Source organism: Tachysurus fulvidraco, chromosome 8 (genome assembly GCF_022655615.1).
Source record: "Tachysurus fulvidraco isolate hzauxx_2018 chromosome 8, HZAU_PFXX_2.0, whole genome shotgun sequence".
NCBI lineage: Eukaryota > Metazoa > Chordata > Actinopteri > Siluriformes > Bagridae > Tachysurus > Tachysurus fulvidraco.
The window spans coordinates 5,334,818-5,354,188 of record NC_062525.1 but is presented as its reverse complement, the minus strand read 5'-3'; the positions used below and the strand labels follow the sequence as shown (position 1 = coordinate 5,354,188).

At 37.7% G+C, this 19,371-nt stretch overlaps 1 protein-coding gene across 4 annotated transcripts in view; it reads right to left on the bottom strand.

The window, feature by feature from the left end:
- Positions 1-349: 349 nt before the first annotated feature.
- Positions 350-19,371, bottom strand: part of map2k6 (mitogen-activated protein kinase kinase 6) — a 34,679-nt gene continuing 15,657 nt past the window's right edge. For 3 of the 4 annotated variants that reach the window (XM_027160441.2, XM_027160442.2, XM_047817054.1), the window contains exons 2-12: positions 17,572-17,638; positions 17,260-17,308; positions 14,796-14,909; positions 14,066-14,185; positions 12,810-12,926; positions 9,680-9,731; positions 7,171-7,298; positions 5,926-6,003; positions 4,609-4,748; positions 2,235-2,280; positions 350-2,035 (exon numbers count right to left, since the gene is read on the bottom strand). In XM_027160441.2, the coding sequence (XP_027016242.1) occupies positions 1,958-2,035; positions 2,235-2,280; positions 4,609-4,748; positions 5,926-6,003; positions 7,171-7,298; positions 9,680-9,731; positions 12,810-12,926; positions 14,066-14,185; positions 14,796-14,909; positions 17,260-17,308; positions 17,572-17,638 (989 nt within the window). In that variant the 3' untranslated portion in view covers positions 350-1,957. Of the gene's footprint in view, positions 2,036-2,234; positions 2,281-4,608; positions 4,749-5,925; positions 6,004-7,170; positions 7,299-9,679; positions 9,732-12,809; positions 12,927-14,065; positions 14,186-14,795; positions 14,910-17,259; positions 17,309-17,571; positions 17,639-17,823; positions 18,083-19,371 lie in introns of those variants that run through there. The other variant, XM_027160439.2, reaches the window with a different exon arrangement.

Sequence of the window (19,371 nt, the reverse complement as noted above, 5' to 3'; positions counted from 1 at the left end):
GAGCTGGCGCTTAATAAGTGATTAGGTAATTATATAAATAACTAGTTTAAAACATTGTTTATTTCCTTTTTTGTTCAGTGGTCCAAATATCCAGAACACCTGGCATTTCTTTAGCATGACGGCTCATTTGAGCGGCTTACATCTACAGGAATAAAAAAAAGCGGCACCTAAATTAAATGGCATGTATGAGTCGATTCCTGCGAGCGAGTCGATTCAGAGACGAGTTCATTCTCGTGAGTCGACTCACGAATCGCCGAAGTCAAACCGGACTAGAGGTCGACCGAACCGAGATCACAGGGATCAGATCAGTGTTCTGAACAAGACAAATGAATCACATCAAGAAGGAAAACACACCAGAGTTCGGTTTAATCTGAGTAAAAGCATCGTTAATGTAGGATAAAAAAAAACCGCAACGAGATCCAAAAGTGATAGAACTGTGTGATGGGAAGAAAAGAACTGATCAGAAAAAAAAAATTGTGTATGGATAAAACAAAGCGTAAAAGAATTCCATTTTAAATCTCGCAGCAAAGCATGCATCACACAAAGCAGCATGGGGTTTTGTCATTTTTTTTTTGTTTTGTTTTGTTTAATGTATTGTAGATTTTATTTTCTATAAAGAGGCACAAAATCAGGCTTCTGAGTCACGGTGAGACTTTCAGAGAAGTGTCAGCTACGTGTGTCCAAACTGTAATACAATATTCACACAGACACACACACACACACACTTTCCCACATGCTCACAAAAGCTCACATTCACACACACACACACAAACACACCTTAAAATTAAAAAGAAAGCAAATGTCAAGTTTTCAATGAGAAAAAAAAAACAAAAACAGCAGTTACAATAAATACAGAAACTGCAAAACACCCTCAAGACAGGTTAATACGCATGTTCTCATAACGTGGGGATATCGGAATAATAATAATAAATCATCATGACAATAATAGTAATAATTTCCAGTTGAATTGCAGTTGAACACAGAGCGAGAACTCTCTTGATTGGCTCAGAACAGAGGACTAGATGAAGCAACAGACCAAAAAGATAAATTTCCCAGATAACCTTAACACACACACACACACACACACACACACACACGCACACACACATGTGGGGTCCTGCTGAATTTCTCACTGAGCCAGATCATTTAAGCAAAGCTTTTCCCTCAAAGATGCGATACATTTTGCTCCGTCCCAGATCCCGATTCGATGAGATTTCACCCGATCACCTGTTGCAGGTGTGTTAGGAAATGGGAGAGAGCAAAAACGTAGGATAAATTGACCAGATTAGGATTATTAGGATGACTTTTTTTTTTTTTAATAACTCACTAAAAAAGGGTGTCTTCTAAAAAATCATCCAACGCTGACTCAGAATCAGTTTTTGTGGGATTAACTATTGACCTTGCATATTCACGGAAGGTTTAAAAACTGACCCGAGGTCAGCTCTTAAAGCTCTCAAACAACTGATTTTGAATCCCACAATATATTTATTACACCTTTTAACAGAATACATTTATATAACGTATAAATATATCTAAATCACGCTGCTTTATTCATGTGTTGAAGTTATAATGCAATAAAGTAAACTGGCATCGCAAATGTTTTTATACGGGAGAAAGAAAAAAAAAAAAAAAAAACTAACTGGATCGGGACTCGAACACCCTCCTTTAATTAACATACGCACACACACACTCACACGCACATACACACACGTGCACGCACACAGAACCCCATCCCCTGCCTATCATCCGTGTCTTTCCTAGGAAATGCCCCGACCACTTAGAACCAGTCTCCTCCCCTCCCCTGGCCCTCTCTCTGGCCCACCCCCCCTGCACTGCTGCCTGCGATGGGCGTGGCTTACAGGTGTCAGTCTTGCAATTAGGTGTTTTTTTTTTCTTTTTTCTTTTTTTTTCTGTGGAATTAGTCCCGCTTTGCCTCGCCGTCTCCAAGAAGAGGCACTCAGTCGCCCAGGATGATCTTGACGAAGCTGGCCACGTCCGTCTCTTTGGAGTCGTGGCAGGTGAAAAAGGGGTGTTGCTGCACAGAGAAAGTGATAAAAAGAAAAAAAATATACATCACTAAGTGACACCAGAAATAAACTGGAGCACACTTTTCTCCCCCTCTCTGTTGTACCGTCGTCTCCGGTGTCTGATGATTGATGAATTGACTGATGTTAAAATGATACGAGCCTGCCATCTAGTGGTCACGCTGAGAAAGTGCATGCGTTAATACTCACCATGAGTTCTGTGTAGTTTGGCCGCTCTTTGGAATTCTTCTTTAAGCTGAAACAAACGAAAGGAAACGGAAGCGAATTAAAACGGCTTCGTTTCCTCGTGATCTGCCTACAGATACGCTTTGTGCTGAAAAAATGTATCTCTTATGAGGCTAGACGAGACTTCAATAAATACAGATGAACAAACTTTTTATTCAAACATGTTCATGAATGACAATTAATATAAACAACAATAAACATGAAAAACTCCATTATGCAAATAAGCCTAATTTTACAGCCAAAATACATCTTAACTATTTAAAATCTTGTGTTTAATCATTGTGCAGCAGTATCGAAGTGGATCTAAGAAAAACATCATGTCACATTTTATTAATAAAATATATAAATAAATAACTTAGGCCATCCTTAAAAATGTTTTTCTTAGATCCACTTCGATACTGCTGCACATATGTATATATTCTGTTTTAATGTAAAAAAAATAAAAAGTATTTTATATATTATATATATATAATATATATATATATATATATATATATATATATATATATAAATATAAAATACTTTTTGATTTTTTTTACATTAAAACAGAATATATATATTAGTTTTTTTTTCTTTTCAGTTTTAATGTATAAAAAAAAAAAGGTAAGATGGTGATTACGTAGGTATGACCTTAAACAAATTGGCATATCGTGACGTCACTGACTGGGTCTTCAAGCGTCATCGCAAACCTTATTTTGATGCTGGACACAGTTTATCCAGAACTTCGTGCCAAGTTAAAGCGGTGTCGAGCCGTTTTAATGAATTTTTTTTAGATGTATTATGATGCCCGAACCCGTCAATATTTTTTTTTATTGCTTTTGTATTAGTTGTTTGAAGAGTAAAAAAAAAAAAAAAAAGGTCGGCCTTAACGCAAATTTACAACCGGCAAGTCGGTCGGACTTAAAGCAAAAAAAAAAAAAATACAAAAATTTAGTCGGCCCTAAATTGACAGGGTCGGTGGGGTTACGGCAAACAAGACTATTTTTAAGGATGGCCTAATTTTGCATTTTACAATTTAAACAGTCTGATTTTTGATTTAAATTTTTGGGGGAATTTTCTTCTTCTTTTCCCTAATTAAATACACTACAAAGCAAATTGTATAACTGTATCGTTAGATAAGTATTATGCCGTCATATCTCTAATAGTATCTAGTTGTTACGACCCTGTAATGCTTTCAGTTTTTAATTAATGTTACATTCATTAGAGTATAATATAAATTATAAACTGAAAGCATTACAGGGTCGTAACAACTAGATACGATTAGAGACCTGATAATAATAATAATCAAAAAATGTAAAAAAAATAATTTGAGTATTTTTATTTGTCCGTAGTGCAGAAAAATGTGTTGAAATTCTCACCCATGTAAACCAAACACACTACAGGTTCATTTAAAAGAAATCAATAAATAATGTGAAACATGTACAAGAATAATTGTGTATTTGTTTTATCTAAGGTTTCATTAACTGGCCGGATTTACAGCTTTAGGCTCGAACGATTAAAAAAAAAACATACGCAAATCTAAAGTGATATGTAAACAACTGCATGAATAACTTCAGTGTTATTTTTTAATGAAGGATTCATAATGATGGTTAATGGGTCAGAAATGTCACTTAACACACGCATGTTAATTACTTTACTTCTGGTTTATTAATGAAGGTACGGAACATGGAGGATGTGCTGTTAAAGGGAGTAATTATTTTTTAATAAGAGTCTGCCATGAAGCGTATGCCGTGTCTGACAGACTGCTGAAACTGGAGACTCCTTCCATAAAGAGTAAGAAAAGATACAGAAAAAAAAAAGTTGATCGGATTAACGATCAGGGGTTTTCCTTAGATGATTAATATTAGCTTATTGTTAGGCGTAGTAGGTTACGTTATACAAGCGTGTGCAGGGGCGGTTCTAGAGGCGGGGTCACAGGGGTCCTGGCCCCTGCTGAAATCTGATTGGCCCCTGTTCCATCAATCGTCGACGAGAAGAGCAACCGGAGAATTTTTCACAACGATCGCAGATGCAATTCCACCCCGAACAATCGGCGGCACTCGGGCGTTTAAAAAAGGAACGACTGCCAAGATGTATTTACACCGTACTGAATAAATTATTTTGTGTGCTTGAATGTACCCTGTACTTGGCCCCTGAATGTAACATGTGGCCCATTAACGGCCCCTGTCACAGAAAAATCCTAGAACCACCACTGAGCGCGTGATAAAACACAAATAAATGAATAAAATTGACTGCACCGAGCAGAGAAGTTCTGTTTCTTCATATTTAAAAGAGGTTTTATTGATTTGTGTGTGTGTGTGTGTGTGTGTGTGCAAGCGCCTGTGCACGTAACACTCACCACTGCGTCGTGAAATCCACAAACTCCGGGGAGAATCGGTCAGCTGGGAGCTGAGGGGACGGTTCCTCCACCACCTGCTTCAGCTGCTGGAACGGCGTTCCCCATGAGTCGTACGGGAAACGTAGGATGGCCAGCTCGATCTGAACACACCACCACAACTGACTCACTACACACCACTTCCTCTTACACATTTATATTTATAATTAATTACAGACTGGAGCTTATTACACACCACACCATGGCTCAGGCTTATCGTCGTTCTAAACCCTGCTCTTAATCCCAGGTCGAGGGAGGTTTCACATATGTAATGGAGATCCCGGTTCATGAGGCACGAATGCACTCCGTGCACCATAAAACCTGGGCAGTTCGAGTGCTCAGTATTGTAATAAGTACAAATAATAAACAATATATTTCAGCACTGGGATCTAATTTATTATTGTGTAAAAAGCTTCCACATGCACTTGTCTACACTAAGGGCCTTTTTACATGTGCGAATCGGATATCGATCCGATCTTTCTACTCCCGCCCAAAATGCAAATATATTTCACCTCATTTCCGGGGTAATTGAATTGGCTCACGCTTTGGTGTACGCTGTTGCTACAAAAAACAGCATTTACTGTTTGCTGCATTTTCGCTGGCAGCAGCAGCGCATTTTAAGACCCAACGAGACGCCTGGGTGAAAGATCGGAGCCAGCGCTGGTGGGAAAACATATTTGTTTCTGGCGCGATGCACGACTAAAGAGTCACTTGCGAGTGACGTACTTCCGTTTGGGAGGAGTATAGCGCTGACTTATGTGGCTTGAACAACCACATGCATTTACACCTGTCCAGTTTCATCTGAAACGCGTCCCAGACCACCTCCTGAAGGGGTTTGTACCATCGGATTTATATCCGTCTCCAAACCGTTTCGGAGGGCATTTAGACCTGGTCTTTTTACCATCGGATAGCTATCGGATCACAGAAAACACATGAAGTGACCAGGTGTAAAAAGCCCCTGAGATTATAAACCATGTAATCGGTTTCTTGTGGCATGCATCGCATTACCTACAGCATGTAATGCTATAAAGAAGGCTACTGGAATTCTGAAAAGGAAGTTTACCATATATGGTCATGTGGGGGCGTTTCTTTATGCAAATAAAGAGAGCGCTCTGAATAAGCAGAGCAGTTTTAGAACGTGTGGGATTTGTCCGTGTCCACAGAGCACAGCTGCGTGTCTACACATGGGATGGATGTTGCTTTTTTTTTCCCCATGCAACCAAATTTCAAATTTATGCATAAATATATAAACAAATAAGTAATCTAGAAGATCAGACCCACCATGGTGATTCCTAAACTCCAGATATCAGACTTGACGTTGTAGCCCTTCTGATTAGTCTCCGGGTTTATCCGCTCCGGCTGTTGGAGAGATAGAGAGAGATACAGACAGAGAGGGGGTTAAGAGAGAGAGAGAGAGAGAGAGAGAGAGAGAGAGAGAGAGAGAGAGAGAGAGGGGAAGTAGATGATGTCACTTCAGCATGAACAAATCTCTTCCTCAGACTACAAAGAGCTTCCCTTTTCATTCACAAAGCTGTCAAACACACACACACACACACACACACACACACACACACACACACACACACACACACACACACACACACACACATATACACACTCCTGTATGAAGCTTCTATTCAGTGCTACTTCATGTAGGCAGACTTTTACCGTCAACTCATTAAAGGAGCATTTTGTCATTTATAGAATCCTGTCGTCTGTCACGTTAAACACTGAAAACATTCACAAGATTTTTCACCATTTCCCTGAAACTAAGCTCTCTTTCCCAACTAGAAAACTGCCTTTAAGGAGGGAGAGAAAGAGCCAGAAAGCACATTTCTGGGCCAGAAACGTGTCAACAGACCCAAACAGAAATGAGCCAGATTCACTGAATAAAAATTCATCATCAGTCTAAATAGGAGCAAGTTATAGCTCAGTACTCAGTTTATTAATTAGATACGGATCATCAGATCATGACGAGTAGGTTCCGTTACGGTTTGTTAATAAAATAAATAATCAATAAAAAAGAGAAAAATTATATTCAAAATGTAGAAAAAAAAACTAAAGGAAGAAATGTTTTAAAAATAAAATGAGAACATTTCAAAATTTACAAAAAAAGGGTGAATTATTCACAGAAAATTTGAGAAAAATATAATTTTTAAAAAATAAAAGAAATTTAATATTCAAAATTTATTTAAATAATTATAATTTTAAAAAAAGCACATTTATATTCAAAATTTACAAACAAAAAAATAAAGATAATATTAAGAAGAAGAAGAAGAAGAAGAAGAAGAAGAAGAAGAAAGAAATAAAGTACAAAAAAGGAGGAAATTACACTAAAGTAACAATAAAAACATTTCTGATCCAAATGACTATTTCTTTGCCATGAAGATGCACGACATGATGCCCAAAAAAACAGCCACGACAGTTTTTTCAGCCACAACGCCATCATACCTGGGGATGTTTTGCCATAATTTGGCAACACAAACATTACAAAGTGCTTCTTAAACAGGAAATTCCCAAACTTACTGCCATGTAGGGTTTGCAGCCAGCGTCCATGGTTTTGGCCACCGAGTCCACCAGGTAGCCACTGATCCCAAAATCACACATCTTCACCTGACCCTGCATGTTTATCAGCACGTTGGAGGGTTTCACGTCTAAACACACAGAGAGAGAGAGACAAAGAGAGAGAGAGAGAGAGAGAGAGAGAGAGAGAGACAGAGACAGAGACAGAGAGGGAGGGAGCGTAAGAGAAATTGACAAATTGATGCAGGAATGAGCCATCAGAATACACCCCTGAGTACATCTCCCTATGGCAGCAGACGTACACAGATGAGTCAGGTGCTGATGTGTAGCACAAGAACCACCTGGAGTTAAAAGCTGCAATTAAATGAAGCTCTATTGAAGTTTCTACAAAATCCAACCTGCTTGTGGCCCATAAACAAAAACCTGCAGATAAAACAACATGCTTCATTTCTTCTTGTGTTTGTATAGACAGGAAAGATCCAGTCATCAGGCCAAGAGCAGCGATAATAAAACACTTCAATAGACATTCATTAAGTGAAAGGGAGACAAAATGTCTGCAGTGACCGACACCACATAACTGCTCAGGTGACAGGACGATCCTTTTAGTGTGACGCTGTTATAATGCATGACATTAACCCCATCATGTAGCAGTGTAATGTAACCCCAGTGTAATGTAACCCCATCATGTAGCAGTGGAATGTAACCCCAGTGTAATGTAACCCCATCATGTAGCAGTGTAATGTAACCCCATCGTGTAGCAGTGTAATGTAACCCCATCATGTAGCAGTGGAATGTAACCCCAGTGTAATGTAACCCCATCGTGTAGCAGTGTAATGTAACCCCAGTGTAATGTAACCCCATCGTGTAGCAGTGTAATGTAACCCCATCATGTAGCAGTGTAATGTAACCCCAGTGTAATGTAACCCCATCATGTAGCAGTGTAATGTAACCCCATCATGTAGCAGTGTAATGTAACCCCAGTGTAATGTAACCCCAGTGTAATGTAACCCCATCGTGTAGCAGTGTAAATTTGGAGGTGGTTGTAAACCTTTTTATAAATCACTTGTCTGAGGTAGGAACTGTAGTGAAGGTATAGAATATATTATTGGTAACAGCTTCAGAAGGGAAACTACTGCTTGCCTAGTGGCTACTGTTAACCACACACACGTGCACACACACGCACGCACACAGACACACACACACCATTGTGTAAGTAGGGATTCTGGAGAAAATGTTTCTGAAGTGTCCTATATAAATAGAATAAACTGATATTAATACGTTTCTAATTACCAGGACAGTGACATTGACATTTTGTACATCCACTCCACTGTACACTACGACAATGTAGACTTTTAACTTTAATTTAAAAAGGGTTCAGCAATCAATAAATAAATAAATAAATACTGCATTAACCCAACTTGTAAGACAAAAGAGAGCTAAAGAAAGAAAAAACTAACAAGCAGCAAATGAAGGAAGCAGCATTCAAGTAATGAAGATAATCCCTAGATTTATAATATGGTTCGTGTGGCTGATTACTTTTGAGCCTGTGGATGGAGGGGCCATGAAAGTCATTCCCTGTGTTTCCTAAACGGTTAATGCAATAGATTACATAAACTCCTTGAATTAACGCTGTAGACTTTTTATAAACACATCTTGATTACTTCATTTCAAATTCAAAGCAGAGGTGTTCGATGTTATCCGCAAAGAGCCGTGCGCGTGTGTGTGTATGTGTATGTGTGTGGTTTCACTCCAATCAAACAGGACAATCAACCACACCTGATTCCATCTAATAAATCTACTGCTCTTGGCTTTCCCTGGACTCAGGTGTGTCTTCTGCTTGGTTGGAATAAAAAACCTTCACCTACGTCGAATAAAATCGGACACCTCGGTCTAAGACGAGCCGAACGATACAAGTTCAAATCTAAGCGTGTGTGTGTGTGTGTGTGTGTGTGTGTCTGTGTGTGCGCACGTTTGGGGTGGGTGTATGTGGTGTTGTTTATTAAGGGAGCTCCAGCTAATAAATATCGGATTTCAAAAACACCTACGCAACCTGTCAATCATTCCCGATTCACAGTCTGAACATATTTATTTATACTAGTATGTGAAGATCAATGCGCACACACACGTGCATCAGTTTGTATTTTAAAACAGCATCCTTAAGTTTACATTTTAGGAAATATTCGATATTAAATATTAAAAATAGTTACACAGAGTCCATCAATGCATTAACTAGGACCATGAACTTTTAGATAAAACTATAGATATGGTTTAAACTTAATCAGTTATTATACAGAATATGTGAGGAAACTACAGAAATTGTTACCTTAAACTATGTGTAATACCAGAACCTGTTGCGTAAGAATAATTTTAAACGCTGCGTCACACCTGATGGAGATTACAGACAAGACAGGAAGTAGGAAACTAGTTACATCAAAACCGCACGTCAGAGCGGGGGGTGGGGGGGTAGGGTTGGGTTGGAGAGATTAACGAAAAAGTTTGTGCCGTCTCTCACCTCTGTGGATCACGGACAGTTTGCTGTGCAGGTGTTCCAGAGCTTTCACGATCTGCAAGAGGAAACAAGAATCAGTGCATCAGATACGTTCATTTCCTGAGTGCGGAGCGCAGCAATCGTGGCTAATGGGCTCGGCTGCGTGCAGGACTGAGGAATGTGGAAACGGAGGAAGTCCATTTGTCGTGTGAATAAGAAAGCAGGAAATATCCCATTTCTACAGGCTCATCTATGCCCAAAACATGTACTTCCATACACAAATATTACATGGACGTGAATACGCATGCACACGCATTCATACACGCTCCTGGATTGATCTCTAATGAGATCTATGATGAGAAAATAATTTTAAACATTAACAAACGAAATAAATATTCGTTTCGTCACCACCCTCTGATCGATCCGATTAGTCTGTAATTAAATTACTGTAGAAAATCACCATGATACCCGCCATATCTCAGAACATACGCATCACGTATGATCTTGTTTAGAATATTATAATATAACACACTAATATTATATTATGATCCTATTCCACCCCTAATCCCTAGATGTACAGAAAGATCTGGAAAATCTGCAACGGCAATTTGGGACGCGTCCAAACGGTCTTCCTGTCCGTCTCTGCTACAGTCTTCTCTTATTACCCGACACAGCCTCAGTGTCCGTTCAGTCATCCGAGCGATACAGACAAGCCGCTTTTATTCTCTCTTACTGATACATAAGGTTATGCAATGCTTCATAGCGAACACTTACGGCGAGGCTTATTTAAACAAAAAGATCCGATTTCAAGCTGAAGCGATGAATGAAAGTGTAAGTTAGGCCATCTTTAAAAATATGGTTTGCAGTAGCAGTTTAAATAAATAAATAAATAAATAAATAAATGGTCGGTAGGTAGGTCTATATTTTTTTTTTCAAGTTTCAATGTAAAAAAAAAAAAAACAATTATGGTGATTACGTATGTATGTCTTTAAACAAATTAGCATATCGTGACGTCACTGACTGGGTCTTCAACCAGTGCCTTCGGGCGCATCATCGCAAACCTTATTTTGATGCTGGACAGTTTTTACAGAAGTTAAAGCAGTGTCAAACTGTTTTAATGAATTTTTTAGATGTATTACGGTGCCCGAACCCGTATGACTGAACAGTGCCCGCGACCATTTTGTTTACTGCAGCCGCAGCCATCATTACAAGCGTGAACCGTTGACTGACAGTGAATAAGAGAATGAGACGAAGCGAACGCACAGGCCGTAGTGAGACATCCGGTAACCAATAGTGTAAACGTAGATGACGTTTTTATTTAAAAGAAAGAACGTAGTCTTTGTTTGTATGTATGTAGTCCTAGGCAATTTATATATTTACAATACTTACTAAAATATAATTAATATTTTATTGCTTTTGTATTGGTTGTTTGAAGAGTAAAAAAAAAAAATTGGTCGGTCTTAACGCAAATTTACCACCGGCAAGTCGGTCGGACTTAAAGCAAAAAATAAAAAATTGAGTCAGTCCTAAATTGACAGGGTCGGTCGGGTTACGACAAACAAGACTATTTTTAAGGATGGCCTGAGGTCCTACGTTTATTTTCTCTAAAAGATTCATGTACAAGAGGCTTGATGTCTGTACATGAACGTTCATGCTGCTACTCAACAAAAATGTAGACCTGTGATGGAAAATTATTTAAAGGAAAAAAGAAAAAATGTATAAAATACATTTGTTTAAATAATATTATAACTTGAAAATGGAAAGTTTCATTCATGATTAAGGTTTAATGACAGAAATTATATTTATATAATTTTTTATTATTTGTTTTTTATACATTATAAAAAAAACAAGTTAAAAATATATTTTATATAAAATATATAAAGATGTTTTTTTTTATTATATATATACATATATATATATACGTATATATATATATATATAGCAGTTTAAGATACGAGCAGATGGGAGTTTTTTCTTTTTTTTCATGCCAACAATTTGTTTGTTAAATGCATTTCTAATTTTTTTTTCCCCTGCAGAAAATATTTTGCTTGTGAATGTAGCTTTACGATTAAAGCTGCCCTTAAGGCTGTGCCAATGATACTCAACATGATCATGTTATGGTAGTTGTGTTAAAATGTTATGACTACGCAGTCACCCTTTGGACAGACGAAGCCTAAATAAACCGCAACGCAACTTGATATCGAGTCTCATATCTAATAAAGCGGCTGTAGAACTCCTTGAACTGCAGACAGAGCTCCTGAAAATACACTAGTGAGCAGTTTATAAACAGAACCTAAATTGCACTAGTGCCCTGTATAAGGGCCATTAGGGCTTTTGCATTTTGTATTATGAGAAACAACAAAGTTGTTTATGTACAAACCAGAAAAAAAGAAAGAAAAAGAAAAAAAAAAGAAATTGGGAAAATTTTAGTCAATTCATATTCGTAGATTAAAAACCAGGCAGTATTTTATTTCCTCATTAGGAAAAAAATGCCAACTAACAATTCTTGTTTACACAAATAAAGTATTGCTAATATTTTGTTTGAATTCGAATACTATAAATCATTTGTTTGTAGTTTCAGGGACTTCCCCCAAAATGTTTTGCTCAGTAATATCGAGATTCAAGCTCACAATCTACTGATCAGGAGCCTCAACCACTGAGCCACTAAAAGCCACATGTAGCAAACGAGTTTCATCAGAAATGTTTACGCTTACTACTGAAAAAAAAAAAAACCTGCTTTTAATCATGAAACTCAACAAGTGCCCACTTGAGTCACAAGGGGAAGTCAGAAAAAAAAACAGAAAAAGAGCATAGGGCTGGCTAATATAACTGAACGTAAGGTAGCGTAACAAAATGCGTAAATTTCTGCAACACCACGCGACGCCACACGACGCCACGCGATGCCACACGACGCCACGCGACGCCGCACCACGCGACACAACGTGATGCAACATAACGTAACGCAAGATAACGTAACAACTTTCTAACTACCTTTTAAGTTACATATAAAAAAATCAGTCATCAACAATAAAGTTTTATTTATTTACCTACTTACCTTTAAACCCTTCAGCAAATGCGGGAGCTTTTTGTCTGAAATGAAATGTCTAATGTCTAAAGAGTCAGGAACGGTGTATAATACAGCGACACAACTCACCGAAACGGCCGTCTTGCCCAGGATGTCCTCCGGGATGGTCAAACCCTTCTCCTGAACCTGCTTGTAAAACTTATCCAGTGAGGTGTCCATTAGCTCCATGCAGATCCACACATCGCCCTGGCAACATGGAATTCATCCAATCAGAAGAGGGAGGCAAATATACTGAGACGAGCCCACTGTAATGTGAGAGTCCAGCAAGATATCCACATTTTAAATGGACTTTATGCTCTCAAAGTTGATGCATTTAACGTGGATGCGTTTTTTTTTAACTGTTTCACAACATTCTGTAATTATTTTCCCTGGTTTTTATACGATTTAACTAAGGGGAAAATAAATAAATGAATGAATGAATGAACAAACAAACAAATAAACAAATAAATAAATAAAACTGTCCTACATGGCAAATGTCATGAAATTTAAAACAAATTTTATGCTTGGGGTTTTTCTATTATTATATTACTCCTGTATTTATTGTTCACTTATGCAATATTTCAAATTCTTCTTCAAAAAATAAAAGAATTAAAAATGGCCAAAATATCTCTCGTTATATAATTACTACATTAAACTACACTTTCTGGTTATTTTTTTTTTAGTTGTTGTTTTCCGATCATATAATCAGGTAAATAGGACATTATTTGAGCAACTTTTTTTTTTTAACCAGGTTCACTTATAAAATTTCATAAATAAATAAATAAAAATCTTTATTAAAATAAAAATAGTTGTCTAATTCTCCAAAATGATTTATGCTTTTATTTAACAAAAAAAAATGGCAAAGAATTATTCTTTTAAATGTTATATTGTTTCAGGAATTAATACATAGTGCAATTAGTGAAATATAACAATAATAATAGTAGCAATAATAATAATAATAATAAAAATACATTACTCTAGTTTTATTTCTCAGGTGGATAACAGCTATAAAACATAAGCTTCAGTTATGTGTAAAAAGGTCTTTACTAGATCAGTTAGATTTGCTTAAAAGCAGCTTTCCAGTTCAGAAGCGTTTAAAAAAAAAAACAAAAAAAACTATTACACATATCAGAACTGAAACCTGCAGAGCCTCGTCAAACAGTTTCCCAGTCATCTTGTACCACACCGTTCATGCCCGAACTATTTACTATTCGTAAATGTACCATTTCTGTGAAAACCACCATCTCGAGTGTGAAAATGTTCTTCTCTCCGAAAGGCATTAAAGTTCAAAAGGTCGTCTTTGTGATATTTAGGGTTTGTGTTTAACTCGGAACGGCTGTAGCTACCTCTCTGAACAGCGCTCCGTAGAAAGTGACTGTGAAGAAGCAGTCCACGGTCCTCATCGAAATATCCAAATCCATCAGCAGCCGCTTCTGTTCCTGGCTGTTCACCGTCGCCCGGATTCTCTTTATAAATAAAAATGACAAAAAAAAAAAAGACATTGAAATTAAATGACGAATTAAAGCTAAGAATATTTTCACAGTTTCAAAATCATGAAAAAACGTCAATATATCAAACGTCAAAAATATATCATGCGTCAAAAATATTTCAATTATATTTTTTATTATATGTATATAAATATATTATATATAGTCTACATTATAATATAGTTGCACGATCTAGAACATTTTATTTTGAACATGTAAATAGTTTCATTTGATAAATGTTTTTCGCAAACTCAAAGTAAAAAGTTAAATTTTCATAGTGATATCTTCAATGTATAAATATTGTGTGTGTGTGTGTATATATATATATATATATATTAATACACAGTAATATGAGTGATACGAGTGTGTGTGTGTGTGTGTGTGTGTGTGTGTATATGTACTGTATGTACACACATACAGTAATATATGAGTGATCCTTGAGTGTATTTTATATATATATATATATATATATATATATATATTCATATACACACACACACACACACACACACACACCAACGTATGCTGCTAATGTGTTGCCATTTGATCATTTAAAAGCTTACAAATTTGACATTTGTGCATTTCTAACCTTTACAGCCATGATTATGCCACTGGGCACATGCTTCATCTTGTCCACCACTCCATACGCCCCCCTGCCCAGCTCTCCGATCGGCTCCAGATCATCTGCCTTCACCTCAAAATTCTACACACACACACACACACACACACACACACACACACACACAATTAAAGTGGCACTTCAGCACCAAGTGATTCATTTTATCACAGTGACTCAATAAATCCAGGATGCACATAAAAAAAAAAAAATACACCTAAAGACGATCATACTGTAGACAGAAAATAGACAAAGGATATTCTGGATTTAAGCTAAAAATTGTGATTGTTCCAGCAGTGTCCCCAGCAGTGGCTTCAGCAGTGATAGGTGGAGAAAGAGCTCATGCTTGTTCCTACCTGCTGCTACTTGCTCTAACTGGTTAACACCAGAAAGAGCTTCAGACCTGACGGCCACAAAACACAGCCTTCGGTAATCTGAGACCCTTTCAGTCCCCCTCATAAAATCCAACCTGCCTTTATCAGACAACCACCATTAAAGCGACTGTGTGTTAAGTTGTCATCTCACACACACACACACACACACACACAAAAGTCACCGCCTCTGCCAATGGAAAATTCCATTTACTTGACGGGGTTTAAATAAATATTTTTACAGCTCAGGAGGCAGTAAAGCACATTCCTGACTGCCTGCAATCAGAAGGATTCAATTGAGCTATAAAGTGCGCTTGGCCGTTCTTCAGGGCTCTGGGGGGCCATTCATTGAGCTAAGCTTTTATAAGTGGTCCGGCAGAACCTTACATCACCGAAGGCATGGAATGATACGAAGAGATACGAAATGCGTTCTAACACGTCCTGAGATTTAACCTTGTCCAAAACACAGTGTACATGAGCAAGAAGCACAATGACATCATAAAAAATGAAATAAATAATTTAAAAAGAACAATAAATAATAAAATAACTGTAGTTTTTTTTTAAGTACCTCAAAGCACTGCACAAAATATAAAAACATCATTAAAACAGACTACATCTTTTTTTTTTATAGACAATACCACGTGATGTAAAGTGATAAAACAAGAAATAATTAAATAAATTCATTTACATGAGTGATGTCTCAAATCAAACAATACTGAATTTAAATACAAGACTTTTGGTAGCTCTTAGGGCAAAGAAAGAAAGAAAGAAAGAAAGAAAGAAAGAAAGAAAGAAAGAAAGAAAGAAAGAAAGAAAGAAAGAAAGAAAGAAAGAAAGAAAGAAAGAAAGAAAGAAAGCACAAGAAGGAAAGAAAAAGAAAGCACAAGAAGGAAAGAAAAAGAAAGCACTGAAGAAAGAAAGAAAGAAAGAAAGAAAGCACAAGAAGGAAAGAAAAAGAAAGCACTGAAGAAAGAAGGAAAGAAAAAGAAAGCACAAGAAGGAAAGAAAAAGAAAGCACTGAAGAAAGAAAGAAAGAAAGAAAGAGAGAAAGAAAGAAAGAAAGAAAGAAAGAGAAAGAGAGAAAGAAAGAAAGAAAGAAAGAAAGAAAGAAAGAAAGAAAGAAAGAAAGAAAGAAAGAGAGAAAGAAAGAAAGAAAGAAAGAAAGAAAGAAAGAAAGAAAGAAAGAAAGGGTATTTCAGACAAATTAAACATTTTAAAATCACATCCAAACATTTCACATTGTAGATTTCTTTCTCCTTCCTTTATTTATTTATTTATTTATTTCTCCTTAGCTATCACATGGTCCAGCTCGGATGAGGTTTCATCATCCGATCAAATATTGGAGCTGATCGCGATGACGTTACGTTTCCGTGTAAATTAATGTAGTTAGTAAAGACTCAGCGACCATGACGGGGTTCATTCACAAAAACTTCATCTCTGTAATCACTGTTTTAATCATCACCACCACATACGCTTTTGAACTGGCTTTGAATATTTTATTAGCCGCTGCATCGAATACGGCGTGATTTTCTTTTTCATTATTATTTAAAAAGATCTGACTACAGCATGTTTATTTAATCATTTATTAATATGATCTGAGCATTTTTATTCTTTTCTTTCTTCCAAAAATATATTTTATTTCATTCCATGTCAGTATGCTTTTGAAGACTTAATCTATATTTTAATATTTTATTTTAATTAATCTAGTTTTATTTCATTATAACGTCCTATTAATTATTCGACCCGAGATGTATTTTTGTTCCGTTATGCCGGAATTCTTTCTATTTCTGCATTTTAATTTTATTATTATCATTTAGTTATAACATTTTATTCTACTTTCAGTTACTAATTTGATGTTATATTGGTAAGCACGGAAAAAAAGTGGAAAAAGTTCATCATGACTAGTTATCACGATCGGCTCGAATTTATTCACAAAAAAAAAGTTAGTAGGTAAGTAAATAAATAAATAAACAAATAAAGAAGAACGAGAATAGAAAAAGAAAAGGAATATAAAAGAGAGGGAAAGAGGGAATAACTGAACAGAGAAGGGAAGAGAGATGTCCTACCTTTTCACCAATGGTAACACAGGCTTTTGAGTCCAGGTCTCTTGGGGGTCTGAAGAAACAAATAAAAAAATATATTTTATATATAAAAAAAATAAAATTAAATTAAAAATAAAACGTTTTATCCGATTTCATGAGGTGTGTAATTCTTAAAAATCACATACAAAAGCTCACTCTTTAAAAATAAAAATAAAAAATGAAGCGACTTCAGCATATATCTTTTTTTTATTTAACTACAGGAAAGTTCACTAAACTAAGATATGTTTGGGTCAAATTTAAACAAGACTGGAGAGAAGAAACGAGAGCGCTGCTTACGCAGGAGGTGTAGGTTGCTGCTCAAACGCCTCCTTAGGGAGCCTGGGCACAGGCGGCTTCTTCTTAGCTGCATGGAGGAGGAAAAAAATTTTTACAATAATGGCATCGACACTGAAAAGCAATGCAAACAATGACGCTGGTATTTAAAACAGTTAGAATCGAGCTGCACCGAAAAAAAAAAAAGGCTGCTCTCCAGGTAAATGCTCTGCTACATCATCCGGCTTTGGAACGGCAGAAGCAAGAAGCACTTACGGTTGGACGGCGCCCGTGGCTCCAGATCCTGGCTGAGCAAAAGCGAGGGAGGGAGTGAGAGTGCAAGTGCACGCGAGAGCACAGAGTCAGCGCGAGTGTTGTACAGGAGCAAAGTGGGGAGACGAGCTAACTGCGATGGATGCATTCTCTCATATACGGTGCTACGCTGGCTCTCTCGAGCACTTACAGCCATAGGCAGGGCTTGTGGTGTGATTGACAGGTGGCCGGGCCAATAGAGCAACATGCATTATATAGACTCGTGTCAAATTCACCTTTCTACTCCAATAAACAGCAACAATTTGGGCCGAAACCAAATGTGAGAGTGTATTTTTTATTTTTTTTATTTTTTTTGGGGGGGGGGGGGAGACAGAAAAAGAGACAGAGAAAGGGTGTGAACAACATAAAGGGTCTTTAATATCAGAGTTAACTATGTATTCTCAAACGTCACATTTTTTAAGAATGAGTAAATGAATGAATGACACTTCTGGAATTTTAATACCAAAAATTTCCGTTCACACACACACACACACACACACACACACACACACACACACACACACACACAGACACACACACACACACACACACACGACATGAGTAACACTGATTATCTTACTGTATAATACATCCCACTGCCTGACATGTGCCGCTGTAGTAAGTGAACATTCACTTCCTGAAGTTGATGTGTGTGATGGAAGCAGGAAAAATGCAAAAGCGTAAGCATGTGAGCCACTTTTACTGTGCCATCCTACTACTCTGCCAGGATCTGCAGCCACGGGCGCCGTCCAACCGTAAGTGCTTCTTGCTTCTGCCATTCCAACTGTTCAAGAATGCTTAGAGCACTTGGGCTCCTAATTCCCCTGATCTCAATCAGATCAAGCTTACTGAGATCAAAAGACACACAGGCCACACCTCCCTCACTTAGATCAAAAGACACACAGGCCACACCTCCCTCAGTGAGATCAGCAGACACGCAGGCCACGCCTCCCTCAGTGAGATCAGCAGACACGCAGGGCACGCCTCCCTCAGTGAGATCAAAATACACACAAGCCATGCCTCCCTCAGTGAGATCAGCAGACACCCAGGCCACACCTCCCTCACTGAGATCAACATACAACCAAGCCACACCTCCTTCACTGAGATCAGCAGACACCCAGGCCACACCTCCCTCAGTGAGATCTAAATACACACAAGCCATGCCTCCCTCACTGAGATCAGCAGACACCCAGGCCACGCCTCCCTCAGTGAGATCAGCAGACACCCAGACCACACCTCCCTCAGTGAGAAAAATACACACAAGCCACGCCTCCCTCACTGAGATCAACAGACACCCAGGCCACGCCTCCCTCACTGAGATCAACAGACAACCAGGCCACACCTCCCTCAGTGAGATCAGCAGACACCCAGGCCACGCCTCCCTAAGTGAGAAAAATACACACAAGCCACGCCTCCCTCTCTGAGATCAGCAGACACCCAGGCCACGCCTCCCTCACTGAGATCAACATACAACCAAGCCACGCCTCCCTCAGTGAGATAAGCAGACACCCA